Genomic DNA, 19,465 nt, shown 5'->3' with positions numbered 1-19,465 from the left:
CCTACTATATGCTGATGACTTTACCTGCATTATAAAGAAAGAAGTACCAGCTTGGGGGAAATGATTAAATATTAAAGGTTTTGAGTGATTTATGCTAGCAAATAGTATGTCCCCTTAAGGGAGGGGGTAGATGAAATGGGGTTAAATTATTAGAAAATGACAATTTTTATTGGATTTTTCTCAAAAAAAAAAAAGGAGCAGTAGAATCATGCAAAGAAAAGAAATATATAAAACATTGTAACTTAGTCTAGTACTGACAGTTTTACTTTGGAATTCCTCTATTTTCTATTTACAAATTTAGAATGCTATCAGGAAAATGTCATAAGCAGGAAAAGTTTTCTCTTGTAGGGTTTGAAGATTTAAGGTATTTACTCACAAATGATAACTTTGGGAGAGATTTAAACAAGCAAATTAAAATCAAAGTACTAAAACGGGTATAGCAGGTTTGTAAACAACCCTCCAAATCATAAAACAATACAGACCATAACAAGCGGAATTAATCACAATTTTTAAACTTAATTGTTACGAAGCCTCTTGGTCTACACCTTGGCAATAATACTTCCTTCATTTGTTAAAATTCAGAAGTCACTTAGATGATCTCAACATAATAGTCTCATCTCTAGAAATTTATACAAGTTTCCAACCAAATAAAACATAGTCATCAGTCTTTGATATTCAGTTCCCCAATCCCCCACAAATCTATAACATTCTTCATGGGTAATTCTTACATATATGAAAAATATCTTTGATCTTAGCTGTTTTTAGCATTTAATTAAAACTTATTATTTTTAAATCCTCACAACGGCATCTTTCTGAATTCTTCCCTTGAAATGAAAAATAGCCAAATGCCTTTGGTTAAAATCCTTTCTCTACACCACTCCTGAATCCTTAGATAATGTTAAAGCACTGAATAATTCATCACAAGAGATCATTATTTTTAAATATTGAGAAATAAGATAGAATGGTATTATAATGAAAAATATTGGCCTGCTACCTTAATGATAGTGATTATGAGTTCTATTCCTGAAATAACAATGCCTGTTTTCAACAGAAAATCATTTTACCGATGCTTCCAGGCAATTTCAAAAACTTGTCTTAACATTAGATCATTGCTAAGGGCTCCAGGACCTGAATAATACATTCCTACATTACTGTGCAGAATCTATTACATTTTTTTTTAATTATAGCATCATTTTTTATTTTTTTTTATTTTTTATTTTTTTAAATAATAAATTTTATTTTATATTCCCCATACAATTGCAGCCCCCCCATTCTGACCCCAATCCCTCCCCTCCCGCCCCCCAAAAAGTGTCTCTGGTTCATAGTTTTTTGTTGAGAATCTATTACATTTTAAAGGCTAATTTTTTACCATGAGCTCTAAATCTCAGTCAGTACATTTATAAAGGAATAAATTTTCTAAGTGTTGCTCTAAAGTTCTTGAGGGCAAATTAATGGAGATATGCATCTGAGATGGAACCTGCAACCTCCTCAAGAATGGGAGGAAGGAAATATTAGCCTTTATATCTTCATAACCTCCTGATTGAAACCAACCCCACTGAATGCAACATTCAATCTGTTCTGGTTTAATACCTATACAAGTGATAATAAATGCAAAACTGGTATCTTAAGAATGATAAACCAGAAATTAACTTCTAGAATGTGCACACATGTGTTCAACACTATAGTTCTTTCTTTTCCCCTGGGTTGAGAAAAAGATGCATTGCTTTAGTCATCACACAACAGAAGAAAAGAGTTGAGAAAATATCTTAGATGAGGCAGGGACTCATGAAGTATGTAGGAGTCATGAATAGGAGAGGCTTTAAACTAAAGAACAGAGAGACTGAGATGGTGAGTTAGGACCAAAGCTCAGGAGGAGAAATAAGCAGTGACTTACCTGTAACACTTTGGTCAAATTGTTAAATAGAGCTTGGCCAGCACTCACTTTGTATTTCACACCTCTGACTGTGCCATTTTTGCTTACAATATTGACTCTTCTTGTACCAAAACCCTTCTCACTGGCAGCCCTTGCTAACACCAGCAAGTTATCCTGGTTGTTATCATCCTCATCACCTTCTGATCCTATGTGACCATTTTGCTGTCCATCAGCCTCGCTTAGTCCATCTATGCCACAGACACTGGCACATTCAGAATCCAGAGAGCCTGACTGTTGCCCATCTTCATACACCTCCTTCAGAACTCGCCCACTGTGAGATGATGCTATCCGAAACCGGACTTTGCGTGGCCTGTCATTTTCTGGCTTCATCTCCCTTTTCAGCATTAGCACATCCACCCACATAGACAGTTCACATAATTCTGGATCCCTAGTTACTGCCTTAGTCCACAGGCCGCATAGCAATATCAGAGCCTAACTCTGGGGACAACAGTACTCAAATGAAACTAACATCAAAAGGAAAGAAGATTCCAAGGACTCTCAGTGCACCTCTGCTATTAATAATGAATGTGTGTGTGTGCGCGTGCATGCGTGTGCATGTGCTATGGTTACCTTTAAACTAAAACCTGCAAACTGATCCTAGTCTTTAAATATTAAATAGCCATGGTGGACTCTTTAACAAGACAAGTGCAAGAAAGTGGCATGCAAAGAAACAGAAAATAAGTGTGGGGCAAGGAAACGAAAGACTTGAGCTTTAAAGCCACTGATGAGTGCTGAGAGGACCTTAGCAGCAAAACTATCTCTACTGTTCACTATCCAGAATGGAAGCCATAAATCAAATGTGTAGGATAGGAGCAGTCATAGACTTCTCAGTGTTCATTTCTTCTATCTTTCACCTAAGTGGGCAATCTTTAAAGAGGTCAGTGAACATGCTATGTGCCTGATAGAACTATCAATAGTAGTCTTATTAAATCACCAATTAGACTTCATCTACATTTTATAAGATGAATTTTCAACCAAAATCTTCATGCACTAGTATCTTTGCTAAATAGCTTTTTAACACACTGTGAAAATGAGAACTTTTACTTTGTTGATTTCCCACTTCTGCTAGTAGTAAACAGACAGAAAAGTTTTGGAAAGGAAAGTGAACAGTGAGGAAAGAATGGAAAAATCCCCAAGCCAGCCAGATCAGCCAGAGTGATCAGCATTGATAAATGTTATATGCAAATCATCCATGCATAAAGAAGGGTCCTCCTTACATTGTGCTCAGTGTGTTTTCTGTCACTTTGGCAAGTACCGGAAGAACCTCTTATGATATAAGGCTATATTGAAACTTACTGTCTTCAGTGCCCCAATGTGTCTGTACCTCCAGAGGAAGGCTACTCAGCTAGTCTTCATCCTGCACTTCAAGTTTTTTAATGTTTATAGCTTTCATCTGATCATGAACTTAAATGAGAAAATTCAGACGATACCACACAACTAAAAATAATAGCACAACATTGAAAATAAAAGTCACAGTCTCACAAGGGGTTTAATAATTTTGTGGATTTTTTTCTAATGTGTTTGAAAAGGATATGTTCTGAGGTTCACAATATGATAGCCCAGCCTCTGACATTTAAGGAGAGAGGAAACAGTGCTTAGCATTTGCTCATGGGATGGGAGCAAGTATGATATATCATTTGTGAACAAGTTGGTAAGACAGAGTGCCCTGTCCTTGTTACTGTTCTTCTTCCCCATTTACTAGATGAATGATCCCACCAATCTCAAAGACAGAGCTTATCAGAGTCACAGAGAAATTCTCAGCTACCACCACCCTTCATTGGATTACATCATGAGCAAAAAATAAGCCTTTATTGTGTTAAGAAATACAGATTGAAATTTAAGATTTTTTGTTAGGAGCAGCTATCATTGCTGAATCCTACTAATGTTCTCTCACATATAAAATCATACTGCATTTATTATCTTGCACTTTTCATTCAGTATTCTATATTGCGTCATTTCCTATATCTTTATCTCTAAAAAAATACTAATAATAATGTGTGTTAAATGTCCTTCCAATAACAGTACAATATATTATTTTATTCTTACTGTATTTCTAGATATTTAAAATATTTAGTAAGATAATACTGTACTGAATATTCCTGCTCAAAAAATAAGTTTCCATATAGCCAAGTAATTCTTTAGTGTAAATAAATTCCCTTGGGTAGAATTGTTGATATAAGAATTTTTTTAAATATAGTTTTTATACAAACTGCCAACTATAAGAAAAGCTGTATATTTTACATTTCTACTAGTATATGAGTTCCTATATTACTTCATTCTTACCAATATCAATATTGAGAATTACAAATTTTCAATACTTTTTATCTTGTCAAGTTGAATAGCAGTATTTGTTGATGGTAAGTCCCCCAAATTTGAACACTATTGATTACCTTCATTCTGAATATTATCTTCATATAGAACTTTCACTGAAGAGAAGAGGGAGAAAAATGAGAATCTCTATATCATGGCCAGTCAAATTGAGAATAAAACATAGGATGGAAGGAAGGAAAAGACAAAATAATAGGATGGAAGGAAGGAAAAGAGAGTGAGAGGAAGAGGGGCAGTAAGGAAAGAAAGGGAAAGTGGTAGGGAAGGAGGGAAAGAGAAAGAGAGAATTTATCATCAAAGAGAGATGTATCAACTATATCCAAATGACAATATGAAGTAACTTGAACTTGGCAAAATAAAGTAAAAGATTATATAGTCAAAGGATATAACAGAAGAATTTAAGTAAGGAAATACCTATTGGGACAGAAAAAAAAAAAATGATGCAATTTTACATTCAAATGTCCAGATCATTCAGAGCAAAAAAAATCAAAATTCTGTGTTTGTCCCAAGTATTTTTTTTTTTTTGGTCTGGAGCTACCATTTAACCTGTCCCAGCTCCATCTTTCTAGTTGTTGAAGTTGGAGGCAGTATACTATAGTACAAATAAGATTTTAGAGTCAAAGGATCCCAACACAACTTGGTGAGAATATTCTTTCACCATCTAGATCCTCTGTTTTCCCATTAGTAGAATGGAGACTACAATATCTACCTCTGGGAGTTGTCCTTACTATGTATCTGGGACATATCAATCAATATATTTCAACAAGGTACACATATACTATGTGTCCTGTGGATAAAAATCACTTTTAACTAAGGAAAACAATGGCTATACCTGGTCACTGTCACTAAATATATTTGAAGAATAGAGAGAATTTATTAAAAAGTTTGTAATGATTGGGCCTCCTCAGTGGCATAGCGGGTTGAACGCAGTGCTGTGAAACTGTCTGCAGCCTCTGCAGCATGGGTTTGATTCCCGGCTGGCTGGGAAGATATCCACATGGCATGGCAGACCTCTCCTATCTCACCCGCTGCTCCCCTCAGCAGTGTTTTCAGTCTGTGTGCCTCTTCTGCTCCCTGCTCTGTCTCTGGTGAATTTTCTCACCCTCCCACACCTCTGGCCTGTACCCCATTCTTGTATAAATAAGTAAATATTTTTTTAAAGTTTGTGATAATTTAAATATATATGTTTAAATGTACAAAATGTATATATACACTTGCATATATGTGTATATATTAAATAATTAGACTGGTCAAAGTCAATTCTCTATCAAAGATGAACTGAAAATGCAGTAGACTGGAAACCAGTTGGTCACAATTATAAGGAAGCATCTGCTAGTGTGAAAAGATATATGCCCTGATATGTAATATGCCCTTGACAATTATCATAAGCTTAAATAAAAATTAGTTCTTTTCATTGGATAAATCTTGGCAATTCTTCTTTCACTCAAGCAATGAGCAGCCCATGAGCACCTACTGAGAACACCCATGGATAAGTCATAACAAGCCACCATGGTAAACATAAAGATATACACAACTATGCAATGTTTCCATTGGCAACATATGCTTAAACACAGTAACTAGAGTTCAATGCAGCATATTTTATGCTGATGTAAAAATCCCTTTTCCTTGAAATAACCAAATTTCTAGTCACTTCCAATACAAGGCATCAACACTATTCGCCACACTCTCCCACCTCATTCTGTGTGCAATGTGTTCCCATCTGTTTGATGTCATATAGCAACTATTCCATTTACCATCTCTTCCCAGCATCAACCTATAATTCCTTACAATTTAATTGTTTTGTTGGCTTAACTTCCTCCCTTCACAAAGAATTCCTTCTCTTCCTTCAGATATATTCTTAGAATCGATAATTTATTTAACAGTATTTACTAAGCACCTACTAAATATCAGAGAGTTGTTGGATCCATACAGGTGAACAAAATAAGTATGATCCCTCCCATTAGAGGTAGACAGATAATATACAGTAAAAAAATAAAAATAGAATAAAAACAATAGCCAGAAATATCAAGGAAAAGAAGTGGATATAATGAGAAGTGATAAAAATGAGGAAGAGAGAGGGCCTACCTTAGACCAAATAATATATGTCTCCCTGGAGAGACATTAAAGTGGGGTCTACCAAAATTAGAAGAGATTGATCATGTAAAGATTTTAGGTGGGCAGGAGTTCAAGACAGTTACTGTGCCTTAGTGGCATGGGCAGATGCCCTGAAGCAAAAAACCAGCAGGACGTTCAAAGAACTAGAAAAAGAGAATGGCCAAGTTTGATTCCCACACCACAAAGCTCTTCTCAATACGTGACAAGACCAGCAAGATCTTTCCTTCCCAACCTAGTCCTTGATTTATTCAACCCCCTCAAATTATGAAGCAAATAACCTGTAAATCATTACCAATACAGAAACCTGTAAACAACATTACCAGTATAGAAATATTGCAAGTGCTCCTACATTTAACACCAATTGGCATCTATTTATTTAAAATGGTAATTATAAATTCCAGAAGCTATAGAGAGGGTAGAATGTTGCATTAACCAAACTAGAACTGCATTGGAAAATCCCATAAATCATGAATCCAAAGCAAATATTCTCAAATGCCAGTAGAAATAACCTATAAATGTGTCTAGAAAATGGCTAGATCTAGACTTGAATATTTCTTGTTGATAGCAATTTTTTAATCAGAATATGTAATTACTTCCTTACATGTAGAGAAATTATGACTTACAAAGGTATTATTATTTTACCATCATGTCTAAGTATTGACCTACATACTACTCTGTACATGATTACAATTGCAAGTTGAGTAGTAATTTCAACTATATTCTGGCTTTTGGACCATAATTTTAAAGAATTCCTTGCATGGTAAACATGAGCAAAATGCCTCAATTTGCTGCTACTTTATACCTATCATATTTACTCTTGTTTTTTAGTCTTGAAAACACTAAAAACTTATCATTAAAAGTAAAGCAGAAACTTGTCAGTTGTTGACAAAGACATAGTCATTTTTCCAGCAACACTTGTCACTGGAGAAGCAATAAGCCATGACTCACTCCCCAAATGCTGTTTTCAGATTCTCTTTGCATGGAGAGAATCTATCAATTTTTTTTTCCAACTGCATTGGTGATTAGAGCGGGGGAAGATTTATTAGCAATCAGTGAAATAGAGAAAATAAGTTATCCTTGAAATATTTCAGCTTATAGCATATGGAACCTTTCTTAACCAACACGAATTCATAAATCAAAATGCACAACTCAATTATTAATTTGAAGTGCAGAGAACTAACCAGAAATTAAATTCAGTGCATTAAAGAAAGTATTCTTGGGGCCTCCCCGGTGGCGCAGCGGTTGAGCGCTGGGTTGCAAAGCTGCCCGCAGCCTCTGCAGCGCCGGTTCGATCCCCGGCTGCTCCCCGGCCACCGGAGGAGGGTCCCACATGGCGCGCAGACCTCTCCTGCCGCCCGCTGCTCCCCTCAGCAGTGTACTTCGGTCCTTCTGCCTGCTCTGCTCCCCGCTCTGGCTCTGGTGAATTCTCTCACCCTCCCGCGCTTCTGACTGTATCCAGTGTTTGTATAAACAAATAAATAATAAATAAATCTTGTAAAAAAAAAAAAATAAAGAAAGTATTCTTTTAAGACAGGGCAACTTTTATGTACCAAGAAAGATGAAGATTTTTCTGAGTTTATAGGTTAGTGGTTAAGAATGGGACCTAAATGCTGGGTTTGAATCTTGGATCTGTCTTCCTCTAAAAGACTTGAGCAAACTGCTTAATCTCCTTAAATTTCAGTTTCCTCATCTGTGAAACAGTAGCTCCCAGTGCACAGAGTTTATGGAAAGATTAAATAAAACAATTAAACATGCTTAGCATGCTGCTCAACAGATGATAGCTACAAGTCTCACAAATCATTCCACCTACCCAAATGTTGTATAAGTACTAAATAAATGTTATAATAAATATTTTACAATGATAATGAAATGAATGATTTTAACATAATAAATAAATAGTACTATATAAGTACTAAATACTATTTGGCTGGGAACTAAACACAGTTTTCCAAATGAGCAACTGATTTCAACAGAATGTCACTGCTAAATGTGATAGCATGGGAGTGTAACTCCCTAGAGTGTCAATTTATTTTTTGACAGTGAGAATATGCTTGTAGAAAGCATAAAATCCTTAAGACTTTTCAAATCTATTGAGATAAAATAGCAATGTTTCTGGATACTACCCTGTTGATAAATTTTTCTTGGTCATTATTTTGAAATGTCTGAAAAAGTAGACTGTCAAGAGAAACAAGCAAAGCTAACTGAAAAATTATATATAATATATGATATAAAATTATATACATTTAAATAAGGAAGTATTTAATATATATAAAGTATATATTTTATATTTTATATAAAGTATTTTATATATATAAAGAGAAATGGACTTCCTGTCTTATCCCTGTGGTTTAATATTTTTCAATCACTGAATTTTTTTAAATCACTGAAAGTTTAAAGTGTTATTTTTCTACTAATAAATGCCATATATTTAAAATGCATGGACACTGACACTTTAAAGCATCAGAAATTAAATTTTATAATCATGTTGTCTTTCCTCTTCAGAGTGTCATGCTAGAATGGAGCCCTGGGATGCTCTAATTCTATTATCCTATCATTGTTGCCAAGGGAACAGGGGACTGCTGATTGTACTGTCTAACATGAAGGTTAAAACCAGCAGTGAGAGGAAAAGCAAGGAGCCAGAAAGACAGAAAAATAGAGATTCACCTAGAGATCTAGAGATATTTCTGTTTTCCTAGTGAGATTATAGTTTTGAGCTCACAAATAAACTAGACAGTGTTTTAAGAGAACGTAAGTGGAGCTACAAAAGACCCAGAAATTTCCCCTAAAGAGAAGGCTTCATAGGGTATGGATTATGAATTTCGTGATGAAAGAGCACATCACTCCAGAAAGCATAGAGTCAGACACCTCTCCCAGAGTTTCAATTACTCTTTGAAGAGCAGCCTTTTGCAATTACATGTTTTTGCAGGATCTTTTGCATATTGAGTTAACACAGTTTCCAAAGCTTTTGTATATATATCTTAGAACTCTAAGATAATCTGACTCATTTAGTTTTGATCTGTTTTTTCACAAATAGAATCTTTTTCCAGTGTGAATATATCAGTCCTTTGAAAGTTAAGTAAAAGTTCATTATTTGCTTATATTGACTATTCACCATTAGAAACTATTCCCAAAGAATATTGGAGATAGTCCTGGCTCTCAAGGAGTTTGTTACTTTTTGAAGAGAACAAGCTACAATTAAAATGACTAAAGTCATTACAAAAAAAAAAAAAAAAAAAAGAGGATATGTGTGCAAACTGAGTAACAGATCATTCTTGTCGGGCTAAAACAACTCTGATAGAATATGTAGATCATTATGCTTCCTCTGCCTCTTCAATTTGCACAACAGCAATGTACAGGAATTCCTCCTGGTTTATTGCTTTAAAAAAGTATGATTTGTTATCTTTCATCAGAAAAGAGTCAGAAAAGAAATCAATAGTGAGTGTAAGTGGGGATGTGATAGAAATAATAGAGATAATATCTTGGTATCTGTCTGCTTCTGAGAACATTGAAATGCCTGGAGCGCCAAGATTGCAGGGGTGACATTAGGGGCTGGGATTCTCTTAGAAGGCATGAGACTCTTGGGATAAGACTTGTTGCTTTGGGGGCCAGGAAATAAAGCGAATGAAAAGTTGATCACTGCTTCCCACTTTGGCATGAAAATGCCTTCATCTCTGACAACCTGAAAATAAACAATCCCTGGGAACATTAGAAGACAGGACCTTTGGCATGGGTATTGTGGTTTCACCAACAGTGGCAGTTGACCATGCACTAGGCAACCTCAGAGCAAATGGGTACTGATAAGCCTGAGTCAAGAGGCAAGGGAGGGGCCTCCCCAGTGGCGCAGCGGTTGAGCGCTGGGTTGCGAAGCTGCCCGCAGCCTCTGCGGCCCGGCTCGATCCCCGACTGCTCCCCGGCCACCGGAGGAGGGTCCCGCCCGCCGCTCACCTCAGCAGTGTACCTCTGTCCCTCCGCCTGCTCTGGCTCCGGTGGATTCCCTTACCCTCCCGCGCTTCTGACTGTACCCAGTGCATGTATAAACAAAACAACCAAACAAATAAATAAATAAAACATGCCTCTAGAAAATTAAAAAAAAAAAAAGAGGCAAGGGAGGGTTATGTATTATTACGCATGAGAAGCATTAAAGCCCCCCTCCTCAAATAATTCTGAATGTTTTACTAATGAGGACCCTAAGGCCTAACTATAAATCATTTGAAAACTCACACCCTCTTTATTCTAGGAATTATTTGTTTCCTCCAGCTGTGGAAGCTTGCAGCATTGGTTTGCTGGTGCATAAATGTGAGACTCACCTAAAATTCTGTTCAGGTAGTTAAGATGGATCTAGGCATCTTAGCACTGCTGGGTGTTTACTGCCCTGTTTCATCAATTCCGCAAGCATTTTCTCACATGTTAACATCACTAAAATCAGTGTGTACCTGACCCTCATATCATCTGGTGACTGACAATCATGACATAGGTGTCATTGCCAGCACATTTAAACTTGCAGATTTTGTGTCGTTAGCTTACAAGAAAATTCAAGACAATAGCCAAACACTATCTTAAGAAATGCTGAATTGTCGATGCTGTTTTTTGCAGGAACAACCAACTTATTACATCGTGTGATAAAACACACATATCAATGACTCAGTAGAAAAGAAAGTCACAATTCAGGATCAAACTCTGAGCATGAACACATTTAGGAATGTGCTAATCTATTTATTTTATTCTTGTATGCCTTTGTGTGTAAGCTCAAGAGTGATATATGAGAGCAAGCCATATAAAAATATAGCTAATAGAGCTTCTTCCACACATTTAAGATAAAATTTTCAAGTAACGGTAAAATATTGTGACTGTTAAATTAGCAGGGTTTTTTTTTTCTTTTTTCAGTGATTTTTAAAAGAAGGGTGCATCTCCCAGTTGAAAGCAACTTAAATTCAATGAAATATGGGCATATGCCACAATATTTATATACATTAAATTTTATTTAATTCTGTGCAATATCCAGAGGAGCAAGCAAGAAAGATCGTCCTTACTGGAAAGTATGTTTTCTTACCAGCATAGGGTTAAAAACATACTCATCCTGGGCTGGGATGGGTCATTCATTTATTCATTATCTCTAGGGGCATCCCCTTTCTAACCAATGAATTCAACCTCAGAGAGCCATCCACGATTTCCTTCTCCCCACTCCATCTCCCTCTTACATTCTGTCCTTTCTTTCTGCTCTCCTCCAGGGATGCAAAGCCATTTGGTTGTCGCTCTGTATGTTCAAAGTCCATGAATTTGTCTTACTTCATCCTTCTATGGGATAGGCTCAAATCTTACAGGTATTTCAAAAGGTAGAACCTCTGAGACCATCAAACAGTTCTCCTACCAATACTGATCAGATGTCACTGAATGAGGTGTTAGGGTAGCTTAGCAACTAATACTTACATTGGGAGAGAATAATCTTATATGTTAGTTGAAATAGTAATAAGCCGAGGGCCTCCCCTGGTGGCGCAGCGGTTGAGCGCTGGGTTGCGAGGCTGCCCGCAGCCTCTGCAGCACCAGTTCGATCCCCGGCCACCAGCGAGGGTCCCACAAAAAAAAAAAAAAAAAATAGTAATAAGCTGAGTGTGAGTTAATGACTCCTGTGTATGTTTACAAAAGTTTGTTTATAGAGAACTTATGAAGACTTTCTAATAGGGAATCTAATTTGATTTGAAACAAAGCAACTATCACTATTTTCAATTTATATGTACTCTATCCAATTTTTATAGGAAATAAAAGAAGACAGAAACATGCATACAATACAACAGCACAAAACAAATTTAAAATGACTAGGAAAAGAAGACTCAGGAAAAATAAAAATAAAAGGTAAGTGCTAATTTATTCACTGTCCAGGTTAAAGGAAATGAAGCACAAGATTAAATTATTCCTAGGTTTTTGTTTATTGCATCATTCTGTGTCCTATAAAAAAATTAATGAAGTTGAATGCTAATAACTTTTGAGAAAGTAAGCAAATTAGTCCCTATCTTTATACTTTCACTTTGTTTTTTAAAGATTTATTTACATATGTATACAAGAACTGGGTTACAGGCTAGAGGTGTGGTGGGTGAGAGGATTCACCAGAGACAGAGTGGGGAACAGAACAGACAGACTGAAAGACACTGCTGAGGGGAGCTGCAGGCAAGACAGGAGAGGTCTGCTGTGCCATGTGGGTTGCTCCCTGGCCAGGGATCAAACTCGTGCTGTGGTGGCTGCAGACAGCTTCACAGGTTGTGTCTTAAATTCTTGCGCCACCAGGGAGGCCCCTATACTTTCACTTTTTACCTTACAAAACCAATTGCTTAATTTCTCAATCCAGTCATTTATTCAGAAAACACTTTTTGGCATGTTTCAAATAGCCAGCATTGCCCTTACAAATATGAGCAAGGCAATCTTAACCCACACAGAAAATGGCCTACTATTTGTCCTCAAGTCATCATCCAGTTCAAATATCAACACACAATGATTTGAACATAAAAATTTTAATGTCAAATGTCCCCAAACTATTTGCAATCAAATATATCTAAAATGACAGTTTTCTAAAAATTGGCACTTGTTCACAAAAAGTAATTCTCTTTTTTCCAACTAGGTAGGCAAGAAAAAATGAGACAATGTCACAATATATAATCTTCTTTGAGCAGATATAGAAAGACTGTATCTGTCCTGCATAGATAAGTAAATTATGTAACACTATACTGATACAAAGCAAGTACATAGCAATTAACATCCTATCATTGATAAAGAACATTTTCATGGACAGTCATTTCATCCTTTTCGTTTATATTTAGTTAGACACTGATGTACACAAATGCAGAGGTCTACATCTTAGAAAAAATAATAATCATTACTCTTCTATTTCTTTTTTTATTAAGGGGTTTCTGGAATTCCTTTTGTGTATATCATTTTGAGTATCATAAAAAATCCTTAGAAGATGAAATACCCTCTTTCAAAAGGGGATCATTAATCCAAGTCTATGGATCTATTTAATTTTTGTATGCTGAAATAAATCCTTTTTAATATCACCCATGTTGCTCAACATATTAATATGAATTCTCCAAAACCGATTTATATCAAATTATTCACAATATGAAAGTATCATTCTATCAATCAATATAGACTTGCAGATTTGTTTCAGATATAGTGTGGGGATAACAGAAGAAAAATAAGAATGTACATCAAGCATTGAGTCACTATAGAATGTAACAAATATTGGCTTAATTATATTCAACTTCATAAGGAAACTTGCAAGAAAGTGTAGCACATCAAAAATAAACATATAGCTAAAAACTAATGAATATTACTTTTTTTCATTACAATTATATCCAAAGGTAATTCTGGCCAATGAGTCTCAGCACATATATTTGTTTTTCTTCTACATAAGGGACATGATATACCTTATAGTTGTTTTTTTACTTTCATTGACTAAAAACATGCACAGGAACATGATTGTTGGAGCATATTATATATAGAAATCAGCTTCTATTTCTTTTCAGTTTATTCTTTTACTTCCTGAGTCATGTCTCTAAATACATGAAGTCTCATTAATTGCCTCTAATCAAAGAGATACTTAGGATCATTATTTATACCTTGGAATAAGACTGGTAAATAAATCCTTAGCCATGCCCAAATTATCAATTATTCAATTTATTAATTTGATATTTATGCTATCTTGACTTTAGACTTGTTTATTTCCTTGCTAAGAAGTCTATTTTCCACCAATATCACAAAATAGAATATCAGTTAAAATGACAATCCAATTATTTAAATCTAATTTTAGAATGCTGTTTTAAACTTTGAAAAAATGTCCATTGTCAAACTATTTTTAAAATAAATCATATAGCAAGAGAATTTCTATTTTTAAAATATAGCAAGAAAACAAATTAAGTACATAAATATTAGAGAATGTGTAAAAAATGAAGAGCCTTCTAAAAATTCCTGGTGGGTATACACACCAATGCAAGCATTCTGAATGCCATAGCCTAATAATTCCATTTACTGGTTGGTAATCTAGAAAAGTCATCTCATACTTCCACAAGGGAAAATGTGTGAGAAGGTTTATTTCCATAGTCTGTGATGTTTAGGGCAACTGGAAACAACAGCCCTGACAAATGTTATAAGCTAAATTGACACATGATATATCTTTAACACATAATCATAGTATTGTGTAAAATTATTTAGACATACAATGGATTCTATAGACAATAGCATATCATTTATGAAGAATAAAATCAGATGCACACACAAAGCAATGCTACCTATTTTAATCAGGGTTATATAAATCAAAATATATTGCACAAGAGCACAGAAAGTAGAAGAAGAAATTGGATGGGGATTAGGGGATAGAGGGGCAAAGAAGAATTTTGCATGCAGCAAGAACAGAAGGATATGATTAATTGACCCCATTGTAACCAGAAAATGGATGTGTAATTATATCATAATTGAAATGCGGTAGCTGGTTTTTATTTTTTGTGATTTTCTTTAATAAAAAGTATAGTTAGTCATCAGATTTTTGAGTTCCTTATAAAAGTTCATTTGCATACAAAATCCACCCTTTCATTGCTACAGCTTGAATTTTGACAAACATGTAGAGGATTCCTTAGATTTTCAAGTGATTTATTTCATAGCTACAGATTGATGAATTTTAACAAACATATAGAGGATTCCTTAGATTTTTTAAAAAGATTTATTTATTTATGCATACAAGAGCTGGGGTATAGGCCAGAAGTCTGGGGGGTGAGAGGATTCACCAGAGACAGAGTGGGGAACAGAACAGGCAGACACTGAAATACACTGCTGAGGGGAGCAGCAGGCGAGACAGGAGAGGTCTGCTGCACCACGTGGGCTGCTCCTTGGCAGGCCGGGAATCGAATTTGTGCTGCAGAGGCTTTGGATTGCATCATAGCATGGTGCTTAACCCCTTATGCCACCAGAGAGGCCCGGATTCCTTAGATTTTCAAGTGATTTGTTTGAACCAGTTCTATACCAAAATCCATTGCTCTGTTCACTAGTTCAAAATGCTTTCTAAAATTACTCAAAAACATTCATTCATTTCTTCTTGTACTTCATAATACACCATACCATTTTTTTCCTTGAAAATTAATTGCTATAATAAACACCTCCACAGAACTGCATGTGGGAGGACATCGTGAGAGGTGCCCTTTGTTATCTGAAACAATAGAATTGAGAGAAAATCACTTTTGGCAGTGGAAGAGCAGAGACCAGACACCAAATTGGGACACCATGAGTCTGGCATTTGCTTGGGTGAATTTTAATGACTAGCCTTTTTTTCTGGATAATGTTGGACTCCTCTTCGAAAGAAAGAAGCCAAGATTTTATACATTTAAAGTTATACCATTCTAAAAGAAATGACAACTTCCAACTCACTCTTGCTATTCTATTTTCTGCTTGCTACAGATAGTTTTGGGGATTCCAGGGTAGTTCAAGGAGAAATTAAGAACAGAGACAGGACACCAGACAGGCACATACAACAAGAGTAACATCAAAGGGTAAGAAAAATGAGCTGTTGGCATCCAACTGACATAGCATGGTGATCTTGGTTGCAGGAAGATTGATATGATATGAGGTCAGCCACTCGGATGATGAACGATATTCCTACAGCTGTTACGACATTGTCCCCAACCAGACTGGCAACAGCTTGTAGTCTAGCTTAGAAATCAGATCTACCTCACCCAAAATAAATTAATTAACACCCACCCTTCTGAATTAAATAGCTCTGTCTCCCTGCCCAGCTTCTGTCTGTATTCTTTCTTCTTTAATGTGTGTGCCTTCTCTTTGCTTTCCAACTGCCCTCAGAGCTGCCAAGCAGGCAGTTCCTGTTCATTAATTCAGTTTCATCACGTCAGAAGATTGCCATCAAGCCTTAATAATATTCTGCGGTCGGTGGAGACATTAGCTATTTCTAAAGCCCAGCTAACTTTTTGTAATAGGCATCTGCTCAAATAGATCAAAGTCTCGCCCAGCTCAGCCAGCACGGTTCAGATACCCCAAAGAAGTATTAATTTGCAGACAGAAAAAATTGACCAAGCCTTTATGTATATGCCTTCCTATCAGAAATATGAAAAGATCATCAAGTGATGTTCAGCAATCTAAAAGATGATCAAGGTCAGTAGAGAAGGAAATCTTCAGAGGCCTGGGCTACTAAGCTGGCCAGGTGGCACTCGTCACATAATCACTCCTAGAGTGATTATAATAAGACTTTGCATTTGTTTAGTGCTTTAATTCCTAACAACTCGCCCATGTTGGGTCTTACACATCAGATTGTAACAAATGGGACTGACGAAGTTGATTTTGCAAACAAGGATCACCCCAATAGCTTCTTAGTGAGAAATATTTTTAATTTCCTTAATTTCCAATCAAGTGATGATGTTTGCAGCCATATGGGTTAGATATTCTATCAATAATTATTTGCAACCTCAGACATGTATTTCCTGAAGCACATCCCATATGTATAGCACAGCAACTGTGAGCTTTAAATTTTATGTCCAATGATATGTCTTGCAGGAAAATATATAAAGATATCAATCTCTCTGTTGTCCTTACTGCTTTGGGAAAAAGTCTATCCCTCCAAATTCTGTTATGATCCTGTAGAGCAGGCATACCCCAATTAAGACTCCAGCTGAAGTTTTTACTACTCGGGTATGGGGATTCTTAGCAATAGATCTTATGATTTAGAATCTTTCTAGTCATCCTCAGACTATTAACAACACATGACCTGAGAACTTGTTAGAAATGCAGACCCTCAGTTCCTACCTAGTGTTACTGAATCAGAATCTAACTTCTAACAAGATCCCCCAGGAGTCCTTTGAGAAGTTTTGGTTTAGGGCAAAAAAAAAAAAAAAAAGCAATACATGCATACCTGCCAAACTTGGATGTTTATTTGAACCTCAGTTCAGAGCAAATACATTTTTTAATTAATATAGATTTGCAGGGGGTAAACAATTTGCAGGGGGTTAAGCCAATCACTTTTTGAGGAAGATGGAAAAAATAAGCTCCTTCTCTCTCACTAATTACTCTAGAGAGGTAAACAAAATGTTTATTAGACTTTAGGCTGAAAAATAGCTTTATTTTTCCAGAACTAGGGACTTTCAGTGCTAAATTGGGACAGTTATAGACCCAAAGGATAACTATGACATCTCTCAAAATATTTATTTTCTTCCATATCTTAAGGGATTATTCTTTTTAATTTGTGTATTCATACTTTTCAAAAAATGTTATAAAATTTTGAAGTATTCAGACAAAAAGTTTTCTGAAAATTGGGGCCTCCCTAGTGGCAAAGGGGTTAAGTCTCAATACTATCACCATTAGTATGTGAGTTTGATTCCTGGCCAGGGAACCAACCCAGATGGTGCAGCAGACCTCTCCTGGCTCGCCCACTGCTCCCATCATCAGCAATGTATTTCAGTAGATCTGCCTGCTTTGCTCCCCATTCTGTCTCTGTCTCTGGTGTATCCTCTCATCCCTGGGACTTCTGGCCTACACCCCAGTTATTGTATGCATAAATAAATCTTTTTTAAAAACGTTTCTGAAAATAGGGCCACAAGTTGAGTGCAGCACTTTATGAAGCAACCTCCTCACCATAACACCGTCTTTTGGTGACCTAGAGTGAAAAGACTGGCCAGCAGTGCTCCTGTTCTCACACAGATAATCCCCTAATATAGGTGTCCAGCTCTGATGGGGCAAGTCAGTCAGTTCTCATGTGGCTAGTCCTTGAAGTGTCATTCCTAGGAAAGGCGAAGCCACAATGGCATCCTATCCTTGTTTTAGAAATTCTAAAGTAATAAATGCCAACAGCCAAAGTCTGCACAGATGGTTCTAGCACTCCCTCTTCCTGGACCACTGTCTCATAAATAAATACATCATCTGCTTCCCAGTACCACCTTATCTTGCCCAAGTATCATACCATCAATAAGCTGATCAGGTTGCTGTCCATGGTGGCTGGGACAGTCCCAATTGATGTCTGTTTCTCCAGATTTACTAAACAGTGCTTGTTTTCATACTCCAAGTATTCTCACTAGACATTGCCAACAAGATGTGATTCTTTTAACTAAGCATAAAATAACTAAAACAGAACTCTTGGATTCCTTATCCTGCTCTCTAGTCACCTTTACTTCTGCCAATAATACTTAGGCAGATTTAGAATTTCTGCTCTCAAACCCTTCCCCCTTCGTCTCCCCCGACATAATTGCCAATTCCTCAAGTACCACTGTATCTCCTCTAGACCCACCTCAGCTGTGTTCTTTTTCATTTTCGGAGCCTCTGCTAAAACCCAAATCCTCTCTGTGAAAAGAAAATTGCACCCTGAATCGGTAGGTCTGTGTTTACTCCACACTTCCCCATCAACTGTCCCTAGGTTAGTTTTCAAATCTAAAAATATAAGCCAGAGAATTTGAATGAATGAACTGAGCTAAAATAATTTGGTGGATTAATGATCATTTCTTATTCAATAAATTAACTGCTTAATAAAATTCTGAGTGCACTTTATCCCATCAAAGTGTCTACATATGGAGGGTTTTTTTTTTCCTTTCTACATTTTCATTTACTTTCTTTTCATTTACCTCTTTCCCTAGTCCTAGTTCCAATTACTATTTTTGAAATATCTTGTTCTAGCTTTCTACAGTTTTGATTTTTATGCCCTGGCACCTGGTGAGCACATGTAAAAGTTTCAGTTTTAGAAAGTGATACAGCTGGGCTTTCATGGGAAATGAAAAGGACAAAACCTCTTTTTAACAACCTGGAGAGGTTGATGGTTGCTTTATATTTCATTTTTTTAGAGGGCTAAATAACATTTTCATATCAACAAAGCACCAGTGGCCCTGAGTACAATCCCTTGTTGTAAAAGCAGATAGAGATAAATAGCCAGGTGCGTAGCTTTCAATATTTTATGAATGGACTTTAGCTCCAGGGAACTGCTTCAGACTCTACATCTAGGTCATAACTCAGTGAATGACTCATGGCATATGATTACTTAAAAGTCTGATGTATTCATTATTCAACTATGTCAATGGCCCACAACTCTCACATCCTGAACACCTTTTATACCAGTCACTT

General features: G+C 36.2%; 1 protein-coding gene across 1 annotated transcript in view; it reads right to left on the bottom strand.

The window, feature by feature from the left end:
- Positions 1–2,296, bottom strand: part of GRXCR1 (glutaredoxin and cysteine rich domain containing 1) — a 75,021-nt gene extending 72,725 nt beyond the window's left edge. Inside the window, exon 1 of the mRNA XM_037530370.1 lies at positions 1,895–2,296. Coding sequence (XP_037386267.1) covers positions 1,895–2,296 — 402 coding nt within the window. The remainder of the gene's footprint in view (positions 1–1,894) is intronic.
- Positions 2,297–19,465: the final 17,169 nt, after the last annotated feature.

Source organism: Talpa occidentalis, unplaced genomic scaffold, assembly GCF_014898055.3.
Source record: "Talpa occidentalis isolate TD23 unplaced genomic scaffold, MPIMG_talOcc4v2.1 talOcc4.6, whole genome shotgun sequence".
Classification (NCBI taxonomy): Eukaryota; Metazoa; Chordata; class Mammalia; order Eulipotyphla; family Talpidae; genus Talpa; species Talpa occidentalis.
Note: the sequence above shows the minus strand (reverse complement) of the source record. Positions and strands in the feature narration are given on the sequence as shown.